This window comes from Eptesicus fuscus, chromosome 4 (assembly GCF_027574615.1).
Source record: "Eptesicus fuscus isolate TK198812 chromosome 4, DD_ASM_mEF_20220401, whole genome shotgun sequence".
NCBI lineage: Eukaryota > Metazoa > Chordata > Mammalia > Chiroptera > Vespertilionidae > Eptesicus > Eptesicus fuscus.
This window is the reverse complement of record NC_072476.1, coordinates 55,599,857-55,614,911: the sequence shown is the minus strand read 5'-3', so window position 1 is coordinate 55,614,911 and position 15,055 is coordinate 55,599,857. Positions and strand designations below refer to the sequence as shown.

General features: G+C 39.7%; 1 protein-coding gene across 1 annotated transcript; it reads left to right on the top strand.

Moving 5' to 3' along the window:
- Window positions 1-227: 227 nt before the first annotated feature.
- Window positions 228-13,927, top strand: FAM174A (family with sequence similarity 174 member A). The gene is made up of 2 exons (XM_008144514.3): window positions 228-878; window positions 13,789-13,927. Exons 1-2 carry the CDS (start codon window positions 439-441, stop codon window positions 13,925-13,927), a joined length of 579 nt encoding a protein of 192 aa, XP_008142736.2. The 5' UTR covers window positions 228-438.
- Window positions 13,928-15,055: the final 1,128 nt, after the last annotated feature.

The window sequence follows — 15,055 nt, the reverse complement described above, 5'->3', positions numbered from 1 at the left end:
GTGCTTCTGCAGCTCCGCACCAAGGGACTCAAAACGTGAGCTCGCCACCTCCCACGGCCTCCTTGTGCAAAGAATCGCTCAACACTTTCCTTTTCTTTACCTTTTTACTTAGGACCTAAGCACAGAGCCAGACCCCTCGCCTACAGGCAGGACACGTGCGCAGGGGCTCCGCGCCCCTGACGTCACTGGACGCGCCCGCCCCGACGTGTTAGCAACCGAGCGCGTCCTTAGTAGCAGTGGCTGCTGAGATGTGCGAACTTCCGGTTTCCCGGCCTCCGCCGCCCCTGCAACTGCTGTCGCCTGTGCCACCTGCCGCGGCCGGGCCTCTCCCCAGGACTTGGTCACGGCTGCCCCGTTCTCCGTTGCGCCCATGGTCCCTCCGGGAGCCAGGGCGGCGGTCCCGGCGGCTCCGGCGTGGTGAGAGGCTGGTCGGGGACCATGAGGGCCCTGCACCGCCGCTGCTGCCTCGGCCGCCTCCTCGCCTCCGCCCTCCTGCTGTTGCTGCTCCTACCCGGGTTCAGAGGGCCCCTGGCGGTGCTGCTGCAGGCGGCCGAGGCCGCTCCGGATCCCGGACCTCCCGATCGCGGGCCGCGGACGCTGTCCCCCCTCCCGCCCGGCCCCACCGCCGCCCAGGTCCCGGGCCGCGCTCCGGCCGAAGCCGCGAGGCCACGGGGTGCAGAGGGCGGCAATGGCAGCAGCCCCGGGGCGGCGCTTGCAGCGGATGACCTAGCGGGGAAGGCGGGGGAAGAAGGCTCAGTGGGTGGCGGCCTCGCTGTGAGCCCCAACCCCGGCGAAAAGCCCATGACCCAGCGGGCCCTGACCGTACTGATGGTGGTGAGCGGCGCGGTGCTGGTGTACTTCGTCGTCAGGACTGTCAGGTGAGGCGCAGCCCTGGGGAGCCTTCCCGCAGGCCTGCGGTGGGCTGCCTGCTGCTGACCTTCCGGCCATGCAGCTTTTAGGGGCCTGGAGAGTGGGCAACACCAGGCTCCCACTGTCAGGGGTGCCTGCCTGGGTGAGAGATGTGAAGATGACTGTCTTAAAAGCTGCTGGTGCTTTGGGGACAATCTGAACCACCAAGTAGTTGCTCCCTTTTCTTTATAAACTAGCACCCCACCTCCCACGCGCTGTACCTTGCCTCAAAAAGGGCACACTTTCCCTGAAGAGGGAGTAATCTTGTACTCAACCCCAATATATTTTAATACTTCTCTCTTTCTGCTCTATATACTGTTTACTTTGTCATTGTGCCCATTAGGACGCAAACTACGTAAGGGCAGGATTCCTATTTAGTAGCATTTGTATTTGTACAATATGGCCACTTAATAGGAATACTAATCAGTGTTTATATGAGTAGATACAGAGTACCCTGTGTATTATGTTTCTTATGAGTTATGGGCTGGATGATAACATTTGGGGGATCATCCTTTTCATTTTGCTTCTACCTTATTTATAAATTATATATATATGGGTTGGCAAAAAGTAGGTTTACGGTTTTTGTATGGTTTTAAGTATTCACAACTGTAAGCCTACTTTTGCCCACCCCATACATATAAATGTCTATTACCATTGGTTTTTCTATTTTTATTTCTGTAAAGCTTGGGAGGGTACAGTCTTTTCAGTCCGATCCTATTAGATAACTCTCACATGTGTTAACCGCCCAATTCTGAACGATACCTAAGAAAAACTGCACTCTTTAACCTGTATCTATTGCATTCATTCAGTCTAAATCCTAAATTTAGTTGTCTGCATGATGCCCAAAGCTTGATTGATGCTAACAATGTTCAGCACTCATACTCTCTGCTTCCAGATTACAGGATGGAAACTACTCATTTCGGTGAGTTCCCATTTTGGACCCCCACTTCCACAGTATGAGTGAGAGCATACCAGCATTAGTTGGTTTCGCTAAGGGGGAAGGATAAATCATAATTTCTTTAACTGATAGGAGGTAACACTGAAAATATTTTACTTGTAAAAAATACTTAAAGCCCATTAAACTTCCAAATTGTTTTGTTTTCATCTAATTCATTTATATTGAATATGTGACTAGAAATAACTTCCACTTTGAGTCTGGAAATATTCCAAACAACAATTAGATTCTCTCTGTAGAAACTGAAAAATATATATGCAAGGCAGTAGGAACCCTAGTAGGCTGCCTAAAATGAATATAGAATCTCTATGAGAAGACGCTCATTGTCTGTCTTATTCCCTGCTAAATACCCAGTCCTGAACATTATGTACAACATCATGTAGGCTCTGCATAAGTAGTTGCCTAATGAGTGAGTGTTCTTAGTGAATTCTGTATTTTGCTATATAGGTAGGTGGTGAAGATTTGGAGATTTGTGGGAGTCCAAAATGGGCATTCACCGAAATGAGTAGTTTTCATCCTGTATTCTGGAAGCAAAAAGTATATGAGTTCTGAACATTGTCCAAACATTGTTAGCATCAATCAAGCTTTCTTCTTATTGATAGAATGAAGAAGTATGAAGATCTTACTTAATACTACTTAGAGTTTCTTTCTCTGTGTAGGGCATTTTTTCTCACAGTAAAATCTATTATAAAAGAAAAGATTACTCTTAGAAGGTCATTATTATTCTTCAAGCAAAACCGTAGGGTTAAGCCCAGCCGGGGTGGCTCACTGGTTGAGCGTCGACCTATGAGCCAGAGGTCACATTTAATTCCAGTCAGGGCACATTCGGGGGGGATGCAGGCTTGATCCTCACTGCAGGGTGTGCAGGAGGCAGCCAATCAATGATTCTCTCTCAGCTTTGATCTCTCTCTCTCTCTCTCTCTCTCTCTTTCTCTCTCTCTCTCTCTCTCTCTCTCTCTCCCCTCCCCCTTCCTCTCTGAAATCAATAAAAATATATTAAACAAACAAACAAAAATCCATAGGGTTAAGGCCAGCCAAATTGCTGAGATACCACATGGAGGACAGTCCAAGTCTGTAGCTGAATTTTCATAATGGAGCAATAAGCTGTTATTGCGTTAAGCCATTGAGATTAGGACTGTTACCTCATCATAACCTGTGTTACCTTGATTAAAAGACTTAGCCTGTCATCATTTCCAATATCTTTAAAATCATCTGTTTACTTCAGAGGTTTTGCCATTTCAACATAAGCCCTTCACAGTTGTCAGAGCTTGGCAAGAGAGACTAAAGACTACACAGGGGTTTTTGACTGCTTCAGCCTACAAATGAGTCTAATTGTATAAAGAGCTGGAAAGTGTGTGTGTGTTTTCCAGATTTGGTGAACATTAGTAATGTCTGCCATATGAAGTGAGAATACTAAAGTTCATAGAGCTGGAAAGTGTCCAAGCTCTTCCAGAACCCAGAGTTTGAATTCTACTTTTGGCATTCCTTCTATATTGCTGAGTTCCAGAACTGACTGATGATATTTTTACTCTTTCATTGGGATGAATTTGCGCTGTACAGAATAATAAAACAAATTCTATTGATATTGAAAATATTAAGCAATTATTTATGGCTTTTTCCATCCTTGTCTCTCTAGGATGGCTATTTCAGTTTTTAGCATTATGTTCTCACACAATTAGTGTCTCAACCAGAAAAGAAGAAAGGGATCCTGAATGCAACATTTATTTATATATATATATATATATATATATATATATATATATATATAATAAGGGAGAAAAATCTTTTTCCAGAAACCATACTACTCCATTTGTCTGCACTGCTTCATCCACTCAACCCTAGACAATGACTGACAAAAGGACTATTACATTTTCATGGTTTATACCAATTATTATGACCGTTGTGTATCTCTTAGGTCTGGGCTCAATTGCTGTCTAAACAAAATCATGGTTCTGTTAAGGGAGAAGCAGATTCTGTTACAGTGATAAAAACTAAGAGATGGTTTAACCAGAAGAACATAAATGTACTTATTAATGCAAGTAGCTACCAAGTTATTACTCTTTGCCATAAAAAGATTAACCAATAAATACAGTTCACCAGGATAACATATCCAATCTGATATAATATAAGACCATTGTATTAGGGGATCAGAAGACTGGTAGTGACTTTTGTTACCTTGGTTAACATTACTTTGATTCACTAGGAATACAGTATGGCTTAATGTTTAAGAACCCAGGCTTGGGAGTCAAATTGCTTGTATTTGAGTATTTTTTCCAAGCTCTGCCTTTATATGTATAAAATGAGGGTGCTTACGTAATTGTTATGCGAATTACCAGTTGTCAGGTAGTGTCTGTAAGCTCTTTAGCTCAATGTTTGGCATATGTGCAAACTCAGTAACTATTTTTAAGTGATTTTTTTTTTTTGTATCTAGAATTATAATTGTAATATATTTGGGGGGGGGGGGAGTTTACTATCTTATCTACTACCTCTCCACACCATACTCTGTATGATATCTGACCTCTGAAAGTATAATCAGTAAAAGAGTGTAGGTCTAACGAGCTTGGGAGGAATAAAAGGAGAAATAAGAGAAATCGGCTGGAGGGGTTGGTCCTAGAGTCGGTCAAAGGCCAGCTGTGATGAATCTTGGGGGTGCTAGATTGTAAATAGGACTTTAAAGTTGTTCAGGAAGTAAATCATGCTGAACTTTTAAAAATGGAGGTAAGAATAATTTCCAAGGTTCAGGGCCTAAATGAGAACACTGGGCAATCCATTAACAGACAAAGAAGAGAGATCGCAAGGGAGCTATGTGCTATGAATGTATTTTCATACAGGATACTTCATAGCTAACCTCTGTGACATTTACTTAGGATTCACTTCATTGGGGGTACCCACCAGAATACCATCAAATGGGAGACAAATATAAGCTTAATAACTGATAGGATGTGCTGAATTGCAAGGAGCTTGGTGAGAAAAGGCTATCAGAGAAAGCAGGGTTGCAATATCCTAAACATAGACTAACATCTATTCAATCTTTTTATTTAACTTTTGGTTGTTAGCAGTGAATGTTTTACTGTAGATGACCAGTGGCAGGTGCTTTTTTGGAGGAATCTTCTATTCAGTGCTGCACTTGGCCAAGGTTGTTATAGTGACAGAGCTTGGAAACTGAGAGGCAACCAGAGAGGATCCAATAATAATTATGAAAAGAAAGCAAAAGAATTAAAAAACACAGTAGTTTGAAAACTTTACTTTGGAATCAGTAGCTCCCGAGAGCACCATTGCTTTACATCAGAGTGGAATAATCATAATGACATTGAGAGATCAGTCAAAGTAACTCATTTTATCCTGTACAGTACCACTGGTATCATATGGCTTTCATGTAGAATGCTGATAATTTTAACGAGAAAAGCAAAAATTCAGTTTAGGTTTTGAAAAGATAAACTTGTTTAGTGAATAAATGAAAGATAACGACATGTTATAATATGGCACACATTCATACCCAAAAGATAAAAATGAAACTCCACAGCACAGCGTATTGGTGGATCTGATTTGTGCAGTGTATGAGCATCACCTGGGCTCTCCCTAAAACACCACACCTGGAGTGAGTGCATATTTAATATTCAATCATTCTAGTACCTTTTTTTTTTTTTTGTCCTGAGTCAGAAGGCTATTATTCATATTATGATTTAAAAATTGGCTAGCTTCCCTAAATTTTGCTGTGGTATGTTTCTGAAGATAATGCCATTTAGGCTTCTCTTATTCCAAAAAGTGATGATTTGCATACAAAATTATAGCTATCTTTGTTGTACAGAGAAAATGCAAGGTATATTGTGAATCCATATATTTCAGTTAAGTAATTTGGTTAACATATTTATTAGGCATCTGCTTTATGCCAATGCCTGTGTTTTGTGGGTTTGGTAGTGAGCAAGGACAGACCTGTTTTCTGCTTCCATAAAATGATGGTCCAGTAGGAAAGACAAATAATTGGATACAAATAAGTACACAAAACATATCGAGCAAGTACTTTAAAGGAGATGTACATGGGTGCTATAGAAGCCAATAACAGGTATCTGTGACTGAGCTAGATTAACCTGGAAAGGAGGTTTCCCTAAGAAAGTGGTACTTGAGCTGGAGCTGAAAGATGAATAGTTATTAACATAATATTGTAGTGGGTGGGGAAGAGTGTGAGGACAGTGACAGAAAGCAAGGGAATGAGAGAAAGGGTTGTGGCTGGAGTGATGAAAGTGAAGTAGAATTTAGAGTGAAGAACTAGGTGAGGCTAGAGAGGTGACTGAGCCTTCCAGTGTTGAACTTTATGGGCTTTATTACAGAATTATTACTTAATGCTGAATAGTAGGAAACTATTGGAGGTTTTAGAGGATGGAGGGGAGGTTAGTGGGTGACCAGAGTAGATAGGAAAAGACAGGTAGGAAGCTATTTTAATAGTCAAGGAAATTGATAGCAGTGGTGAGCACTGTAAGTGAACCTCAATGAATCTCAGGAAGTACAATCAATAGGACTTTGTGTTTGCAGCTTCATTTTAACGTGATTGACTTTGTGAACACCCTATCTTCAAGTAAGGTCACCTGGTGAAATTTATGAAGCTTACTTTAGTAGTTTAATTTTTCTACTGTAACTTTCTCATATTATTTTAACAAATAATTATTACCAACCTGTGTGTAATGGAACATTGAGGAATCTGCATCGCTATATAGGATAGCTATTTTAATAATAACTTGAATACCTAGAAGAAATCTGGTCAAGATCATTAACCTGTGCATGCCATGTGATGAATGAATGTAATACAATATAATGTTAGGATTTCAACATGTGAATTTTGGGGGACACAATTAACCCATGACAGACTCTTATCTCTTATTAGTGTCTACTTATTGAAAAACTTGAAATGACAACTGATGGACTGAATTTGGGCAAGGAAATGAAGATGAAATAAATAATTTTTACTATATGTCATATATCCAATTGTGTTGGATTTCTTGATGAAAGTCATAGACTAAAATTGTGGCTCACTCATTTTTATTTCCTTATGTCACAATGGCAAAAAAAAATAGTTTAAAATCATTCTTGTTTTGTTTTAATGGACAAAGTAAACTGATGAACAATAGGCATGGATACATGCGTGGAACAGACTGGCAGCTCTCAGAGTGGGGTGTGAGGGCTGGATGAAAAAAAGGTGAAGGGATTAGCAAAACACATACTTATAACACAGACACAGACAACAGTGCGGTGTTAGCCAGAGGGAAAAGGGTTTGGGGGTAGTTGGAGGTGAGCAAGGGGGCTAAAGTGGAGATGGAAAGAGACTTTGCTTGATGTGATGGGCGCACAATGCATTGTGCAGATGATGTTTTGTTGAGTTGTACACTTGAAAACTGCATGGTTTTGTGAACTGAGGTCACTGCAACAAATTCAATTAAAAAAGGGGGAAAAGTCTAATTAGTCCAAATTCATCTATATAACAACTTGTTTTCACCATAATATAATGAAGTGTACCTTTCTTTCAAGTAATTTATTTGGATTTATGTATTAAAAGTTACATAAAGTCAAAATAAATAAGTCATTCTTAGTTGCTAATTCACTGCTTTGCAAAAAATAGTCAAGAAAAATATTGCAGGTCAGTAGTTGTACCTTTATTTATGAAGATATACTCTGCTTTATCATTATGTCTAATCACATAGGGGTTATTTGTGCATAAAATATACCGTAAAATATTCCTCAGTCTTCTTTTGAATGTGCTATAGAAGAAATTAAGGAATAATATTCTTTATATTATTCCATAGTCAATAATACCCTACAGGTATTCACTTAAAAGGGAAAATAAAAGAATAAAGTCAGATGGCTATAGCAATTTACCTTGGTCGGTTTTCTTACTTTCACAGAGTAGTAAAATGAAATGGAGTTTTATTCTGTAGTGTTTATTTTATGTTGCATCATACATTTTTACATAAAATTTTATTAAGCTTACTTTAGTAGTTTAGTTTTACTTTTCTACTGTAGCTTTAACAGGTTATTTAAGCAGAAATGATTCTTACCAACCTGAGTGTAATGGAATCTGCATCTGTGTAGGATAACTATTTGAATAATCACTTGAATACCTAGAAGGGATCTGATCACAATCATTAACCTGTGCATGCCATGTGATGAATGAATATAATTCAATATAATAAACCATGTAGCTATTTTCTTTTACCCTTTTAGGCCTCCATATTTCCATCTCTATGCATTTATAGATAAAGTCCCTATTTTTTTTAAACTAAGAGCCAACAAAATTTGTTTTCAGATTGCAGTATTCATTTACTATGTTTAATAGAAGAGTGTGCATGTCTATAAACTATACATATGTAATTATCAACACACATAGACAAATTTGGGTATCATGAGCTCAATGGAAGCATTCATTTGTAGGAAAAGAACCGTAGCTATTAAAATTGTCTAAGTTTAAAGCCTCCTTTACTCTTGTGATTAAAAATAATGACAAAATAATCAAACAGACTCAGAGATACAGAGAACAAAGTGAAGGTTGCCAGATGGGAGGGAGGTTGGGGAGCTGGGTGAAAAAATGAAGGGATTAAGAAGTACGAATTGGTAGTTACAAATAGTCACAGGAATGCAAAGTACAGCATAGGAAATATAATCAATAATATTCTAACAGCCCAGCCAGCATGGCTCAGTGGTTGAGCATTGACCTATGAACGAGGAGATCACAGTTCGATTCCTGGTCAGGGCACATGTCCTAGTTGCAGGCTCAGTCCCCAGAGTGGGGCATGCAGGAGGTAAACGATCAATGATTCTCTCTCATCATTGATGTTTCAATCTTTCTCTCTCCCTCTCCCTTCCTCTCTGAAATCAATAAAAATATTTTTTTAAAAATAATAATATTCTAGTAACTATGTATGGCACCAGGTGGGTATTAGAACTATTAGGGGATCATTTCATAAATTATGTAATTATCTGACCATTATGCTGTACAATGGAAACTAATCTATAATAATAAAGGCATAATATGCTAATTAGACCAGATGTCCTTCTGGACGACCTTCCGGATGAAGCCCTGGCAGTAGGGGCTGAGGCAGAGGCAGCCACTGTGGCAGAGGGGGCCGAGCCCCTTGCACAAATTTTGTGCATCGGGCCTCTAGTATAAAATAATATTTAATGACAACTGTAACTGAAAAATTTAGGGCAAAAGTCTAAGATTTCTACCTCTCCATCTAATTTTGGTGCTCCTGTGTGTTTTTTCGGTTGGTATGAAAAGGGCAGTAAAAGTATAACTTTCTGAATATTCACTTAAAAATAAAAATAGACTTCTTAAAAAATAATGTACACTGCATATTTAAAGGTAAAAGCCTTTTTACTAAAAATTTTAGTATATTTTTATGCGTATTATAATGTACACATAATGTTTGTTAGTATTTTAAGTAGATGGTTCATTGAATCAGCCTATTAATTTTAAAGTTTTACAGCTGTTTTTTTACCTTCTCTGAGAAAAACCAATGCATATGGGTATATACATGTTTTCTTATATTTGATGTTTCCATGGCCATGAAGCTGTCACAACCATGTAACTATCACTGCCTATATGTTTGAATTTAGGAAAGACACTTTTAGGGAAGTTCATTTCAAGTATAAATTCTCTGGGAATATAAAGTACAGCACAGGGAATCTATACTAATAAAAGGGTAATATGCTAATTAGACCAGGTGTCCTTCCAGACAAAGCCATGGTGGTGGGGGCTGGGGCAGACATGGTTAGGGGCAATCAGCCCGGTGGGGAGAGCAGTTAGGGGTGATCAGGCTGGCAGGGGAGAATGGTTAGGGGCAATCAGACCGCCAGGGGGGAGTGGTTAGGGGCGATCAGGCAGGCAGGCAGAGTAGTTAGGGGCAATCAGGCTGGCAGGCAGGTGAGCTGTTAGGAGCCAGCAGTCCAGATTGCAAGAGAAATCCCAGATTGGAGAGGGTGCAGGTGCAGAGGGACACCCCCCCCCATGCACGAATTTTGTGCACCAGGCCTCTAGTATAGTTAATAATATTCTAATAACTATGTATGGTGTTAGACGGGTGTGAGATTTATTGGGATGATCACATATTGACATTAAATTATGCAATGTCTAATCACTGAGGTATACACCTGAAACTAATGTAATAATGTCTGTCAACTGTAACTGAAATAGAGAAATGACTCTAAAATGGAAAAAAAAATAAGTTCTACTTAACACTATACATTTTTTTTACTTATTCTTATATAAACTAATAGCATTTACTAAAATACTAAATCAATTTAAATTTATCTGCATTCCCCATTTATTTGGTATATAACAATGCATTCACTATCTACATAGTGACTTGTTTTTCAAGAGCTTGGATTTATGTTTGGAAGACAGTTATACAAATGATTAAAGGACAGTACAAACTAGCATAAATAACAAAGACTCACGAAGTCCAGTCAAGTATTTACACTGAACACAGATAGAAAAAATAGTGTTAGTAGGCAGATTTGTTTAGCCACATAGTGAAAGATTGGGAATTCATTCAAGGTCTGATGAAGACCATGAGAGTGGAGAAGAGTGACAGCTGAGATTAAATTTCAAAAGTCCTTAAGCTCTGTGATCATATTATTCCCTTTTTCAAGAGTTTCCAAGGTATCCTATGTCCAGCAATGACCAAGCTATTAACATATTTACTATCTATATATACAAAAGCCTAAGCGACCATCGCAACTGAACGGACGACCGAACAGGCTGCGTGGGGCGACCAGGCCGGCAGGGGGGTTAGTGAGGGGTGACCAAACGACTGAGCAGCAGGCTGCATAGGGCAACCAGGCCCACAGGGGGGGCAGTTGGGGGCAACCAGGCTGGCAGGGGGGGAAGTTGGGGGTGAGCAGGCCGGCATAGGGGGCAGTAAGGGGCAACCAGGCCTGTGGGAGGGGCAGTTGAGGGCAGCCAGGCTGGCAGTTGGGGGCAACCAGGCCAGCATAGGGGGCAGTAAGGGGCAACCAGGCCTGCGGGGGAGGGTGCAGTTGGGGGCGACTAGGCCAGCAGGGGGGTCAGTTAGGTGCAATCAGGCAGGCAGGCAGGTGAGCAGTTAGGAGCCAGTGGTCCCAGATTGTGAGAGGGATGTCCGACTGCCGGCAGTCAGACATCCCCTGAGGGGTCCCGGATTGGAGAGGGTGCAGGCTGGGCTGAGGGGACACTCCCCCTCCCCCCGACTCCTGTGCATGAATTTTTTGCACCGGGCCTCTAGTTTAATATATAATACATAACCTGGAAGAATCTGGTTTATTTCTAAAAATAATTTCCCATGACATTAATTCTTCTTTGTTGACTGAAGATGAATGTTTAGAAAGATGAATGTTTAGAAATTGAGCAAAAGACTGGCAAACGGGAAGAGGAGTAATTATAACTGAATATCCTTAACTTTTGCTGCCAGGTGTCTTCCTCCACTTTTTCAAATCAAAGGAATACATGCACATGTTATTAAATCATGTGGTTCAAAAGGACCACTAGTGAACTATAACACCCTGTACTTTTTATGTTTCTGTTTCCAGAGTCAGTATTTTTATCACTTCTGTTCTCAGTTTCTCTGTGAATTACCTTTATAAATCTAAATCCGAGGCTGGCAAACTATGACCCATGTGACAAAGCCAGTGTGCTGTCGTATTTTTTTTAAGGCCTATGAAATAGAATGTTTCACATTTTTAAAAGATTGTTAAAAATCAAAACAAACAAAGCAATTAAGATGAATATGTGATAGAGATTGAATATAATCACACACACCCACACATACAAACATTCACACATATATGCATACTTGTTAATTTAATAACCTAAACATTTAATTTTGTACTGTAAAAGAAAAAGTAGTTTATACTCATAGTGCCACCAATCTATTTCATATTGCTAGTTTTTATATTAGTATTAACTATTTACTTACATTTGTAGCTTTAAATACTGTACTATTCTTAAACCTCTCTTTTCTGTTCCAGTACGTTTGGGTGGGCATAAGAATAGATCTATAGGCAGTGATTAGTGGAAATTAATTTGGCTTGTTTTTTGTTCAGGCTCAGTTATATGTTTAAAATTTTTATCACTGAGACCAGGTATTTTCTACCCCAAAGCTAGCACAATGCCTGATACTCAGTAAGACTCTAATATTTCTTGAGTGTATGTTTGTATGTATATATGTATGTATATGTAGGACAGGTTCTCTCTCAAGGGTCCCCATTATCATGTTTACAGAGGCTTGTGTTGGTTTTTACAGGTGATGCTGTAGTCGTAGTATTTCTTACCATACTTCATTACATCCAACAGAGTGAATCAGAATTTTAAGTACACTTATTTGTCATTACTTGCTGAAATACCTTCTGTTTTGTTTTTAAGCTGCCATAGATACTTGTGTGACACATTTTCCTTTGTGTAGAGTTAAGGTTGTTGCATAAAAAAATGACTTAGGCATTGATTGGAAGCTCAGACATGATATCACTCAAACTCTCAACAAATACTTAGAGGAGCATGTTAATCACACACTGTCTTACATAGTAGTAATGCAGTGGTGAGCAAGCCAGGCATGGTTGCTGCCCTCATGGAATTCAGTGGGAAAGAGGCAAATAAACAGTCATATACATAAGCACATATAAATGCAAATTGATATAAATAATTTGAAGGAAAAGAACAAGTTATTTGAGAGTAGCAGAGAATAGGTTTCTAAATCATGAGACCTTTTCATATATACAGATAATTAATGTTTAGCATCCGAAACTATTTTAATTCCCCTAGGGTAGTAGTTCTCAAACTTCTGCAGGCATCAAACTCACATGGAGTGTTTGTTAAAAATGTGTGTTGTGAGGCCCCAAATTTAAAGTTTGTTAATCACTAGGTGTGGGTGGCATGGGGATTTATTTGCATTTCTAATAAATTCTAGATGTTTGTGATACTGCTGGTCCTGGGAACCACACTTCAAGAACCACTGCTCTAGGATGGCGGTTTCAGTATTTTGGAATCACTTCTAGCACTTTAACAAAATGTTGATGCTTATTAGTTCCTGTGCTTGGGAATTCTGACTTAATTGTGTGCCGGTATAGCCTGAGTATGGAGCTTTTAAAAATACCCCAGGTGGAAAACAAAAAATATCCCAGGTGGATCCTGGACAGTGTTACTTAGTGGTTAGAGCGTCAGCCCTCGCACTGAAGGGTTTCAGGTTCAATTCCTGGTCGTGGGCGCACACCTGGGTTGCAGGTTCATTCCCCATCCCCAACCAGGGGCACGGGGAAGGCAACCAATCAATATGACTCTCTCTCTCTCTCTCTCTCTCTCTCTCTCTCTCTCTCTCTCTCTCTCTCTCTCTCTCCCTCTCTCCCTCTACTTCCCCCCGCCCCTTCCCCTTTTTCTCCCTCCCTTCCACTCTCTGAAAAGCAATGGGAAGAATATCCTTATGTGAGGCTTAACAAAAAAGAAAAGAACATGTCCCAGGTGGTTCTGATGTGCAGAAAATGTCCCAGGTGCAGACAGGGTTGTAAGCTACCCAGTCTAGAATTTGAGTATGTATAGACATGCCATTTCTCAGTGGGGCTGAAAGTATATAATCCTGTACAGGTAAGAATGCATGGAAAAGGTAGGGAAAAGGTTGGACTAGAAGGCTACAGTAAAAATATGGCACCTAAATTAAGGCTTAAAGGAGTATCTATCAACACTATAACTTGACAGAGAGAGAAAAGGGTATGTCAGAAGAAATGGTGATGGCACACAAACATGCTTCATAAAAAAAACCTAGGCTACATTTCTGAAATGGAATCATTCTGATATTGAGAATCTCCTCTGTCAGAAACAGAGGGGATACTTTATTTTTAATTTACAAATAAATATAAGGATCATCTGTACCATATTTAAGTAATGTTTATTAATACGTTCTCTTTAATAGGATGAGAAGAAGAAACCGAAAGACTAGGAGATACGGAGTTTTGGACACTAATATAGAAAACATGGAACTGACACCTTTAGAACAGGATGATGAGGATGATGACAACACGTTGTTTGATGCCAATCATCCTCGAAGGTAAGTGTCCCGCAGTTTAATCCCATGAATCAGGAGGCAAGTCCTGAACAAGCAAATTGAAAACATAAAGTACAATTTCTTTTAATAGTTGTTTTTCTAACTGATTTTATTTAGTTCTGTTTAATGAAGTTCTTTGTGCTACCCAACCAGTAGCTCACATGCACATTGTTTTACTAAAGTAAACATAAAGAATAGAATGCCATCCCCAAAAGAAATCTTCATTGTAGATCTCCTTGCAGAAATGTGTCCTTTTAATTGCTGCATACTGGGAATATGTATTAACTCTGTGTATGTGTGTGTTTGTGATGGGGGAGGGAGGTAGTAAAATTGATTTTATTATTGCATTCTGAAGATATTTTGGTGTTAATCTGGGTTACTCTGTTTGTAAACAGTGCTTCTTGGCAAAATTGTGGGACTAATGGTCTGTGGTCTAGTAGTGTAGCTTTGTCTTTTCTCAGATCTAGCCTTGCTGAGTGTTAAGACCTTTCCTAAGAGGTTTGGATAAGTGAAATTATATGGATATAGAACTTCTTTCAGTGCAAATGAATGAGGAAAAGAGGCAATCAAGATTCTAGTCAATAGAGAACATTTGGATAGAGGGGGGATTACCTGAATGAAGGAAAACTAGAGTCTAAACTCCATTGATTCAGTGAGCAGTATCTCTCTGATGTTCTGATATTGGTGTTAGAATTAAACATACATTATGCCATCAATTTATTTAACACTTCAAACTTATCCTGTAGGAAAGATGCCTATAGATCTTCTTATGACTCACTTTAATAACACATGATAATAAAGTATAATGCCATTTGTTTCTTCCAATAAAGGCAAAAAATCAATACTAAAAGGAAGACTGCATTATAAGGTCTTTTGGGCCCTGAAAAAAGACTTTCACCAGGGCTTTCCAAGACAGCCATCTATGCAGAAACCATGAAATGGGTGATAGTGGTAGCATGTCTTTAGAGGGATACGATCAGGGGTCCTATTACTGAGCCCAGGAAAAAGCCTGGACAAAGTGGGGTAACAGAACTGCAATAGGGGTGATTGTAATAGTCACTTGTTGATAAATACCTACTTTAGAGCAGGATGTTCCAGACACCGTGCTTGGCCCCTTACATGTACTACATGAAAT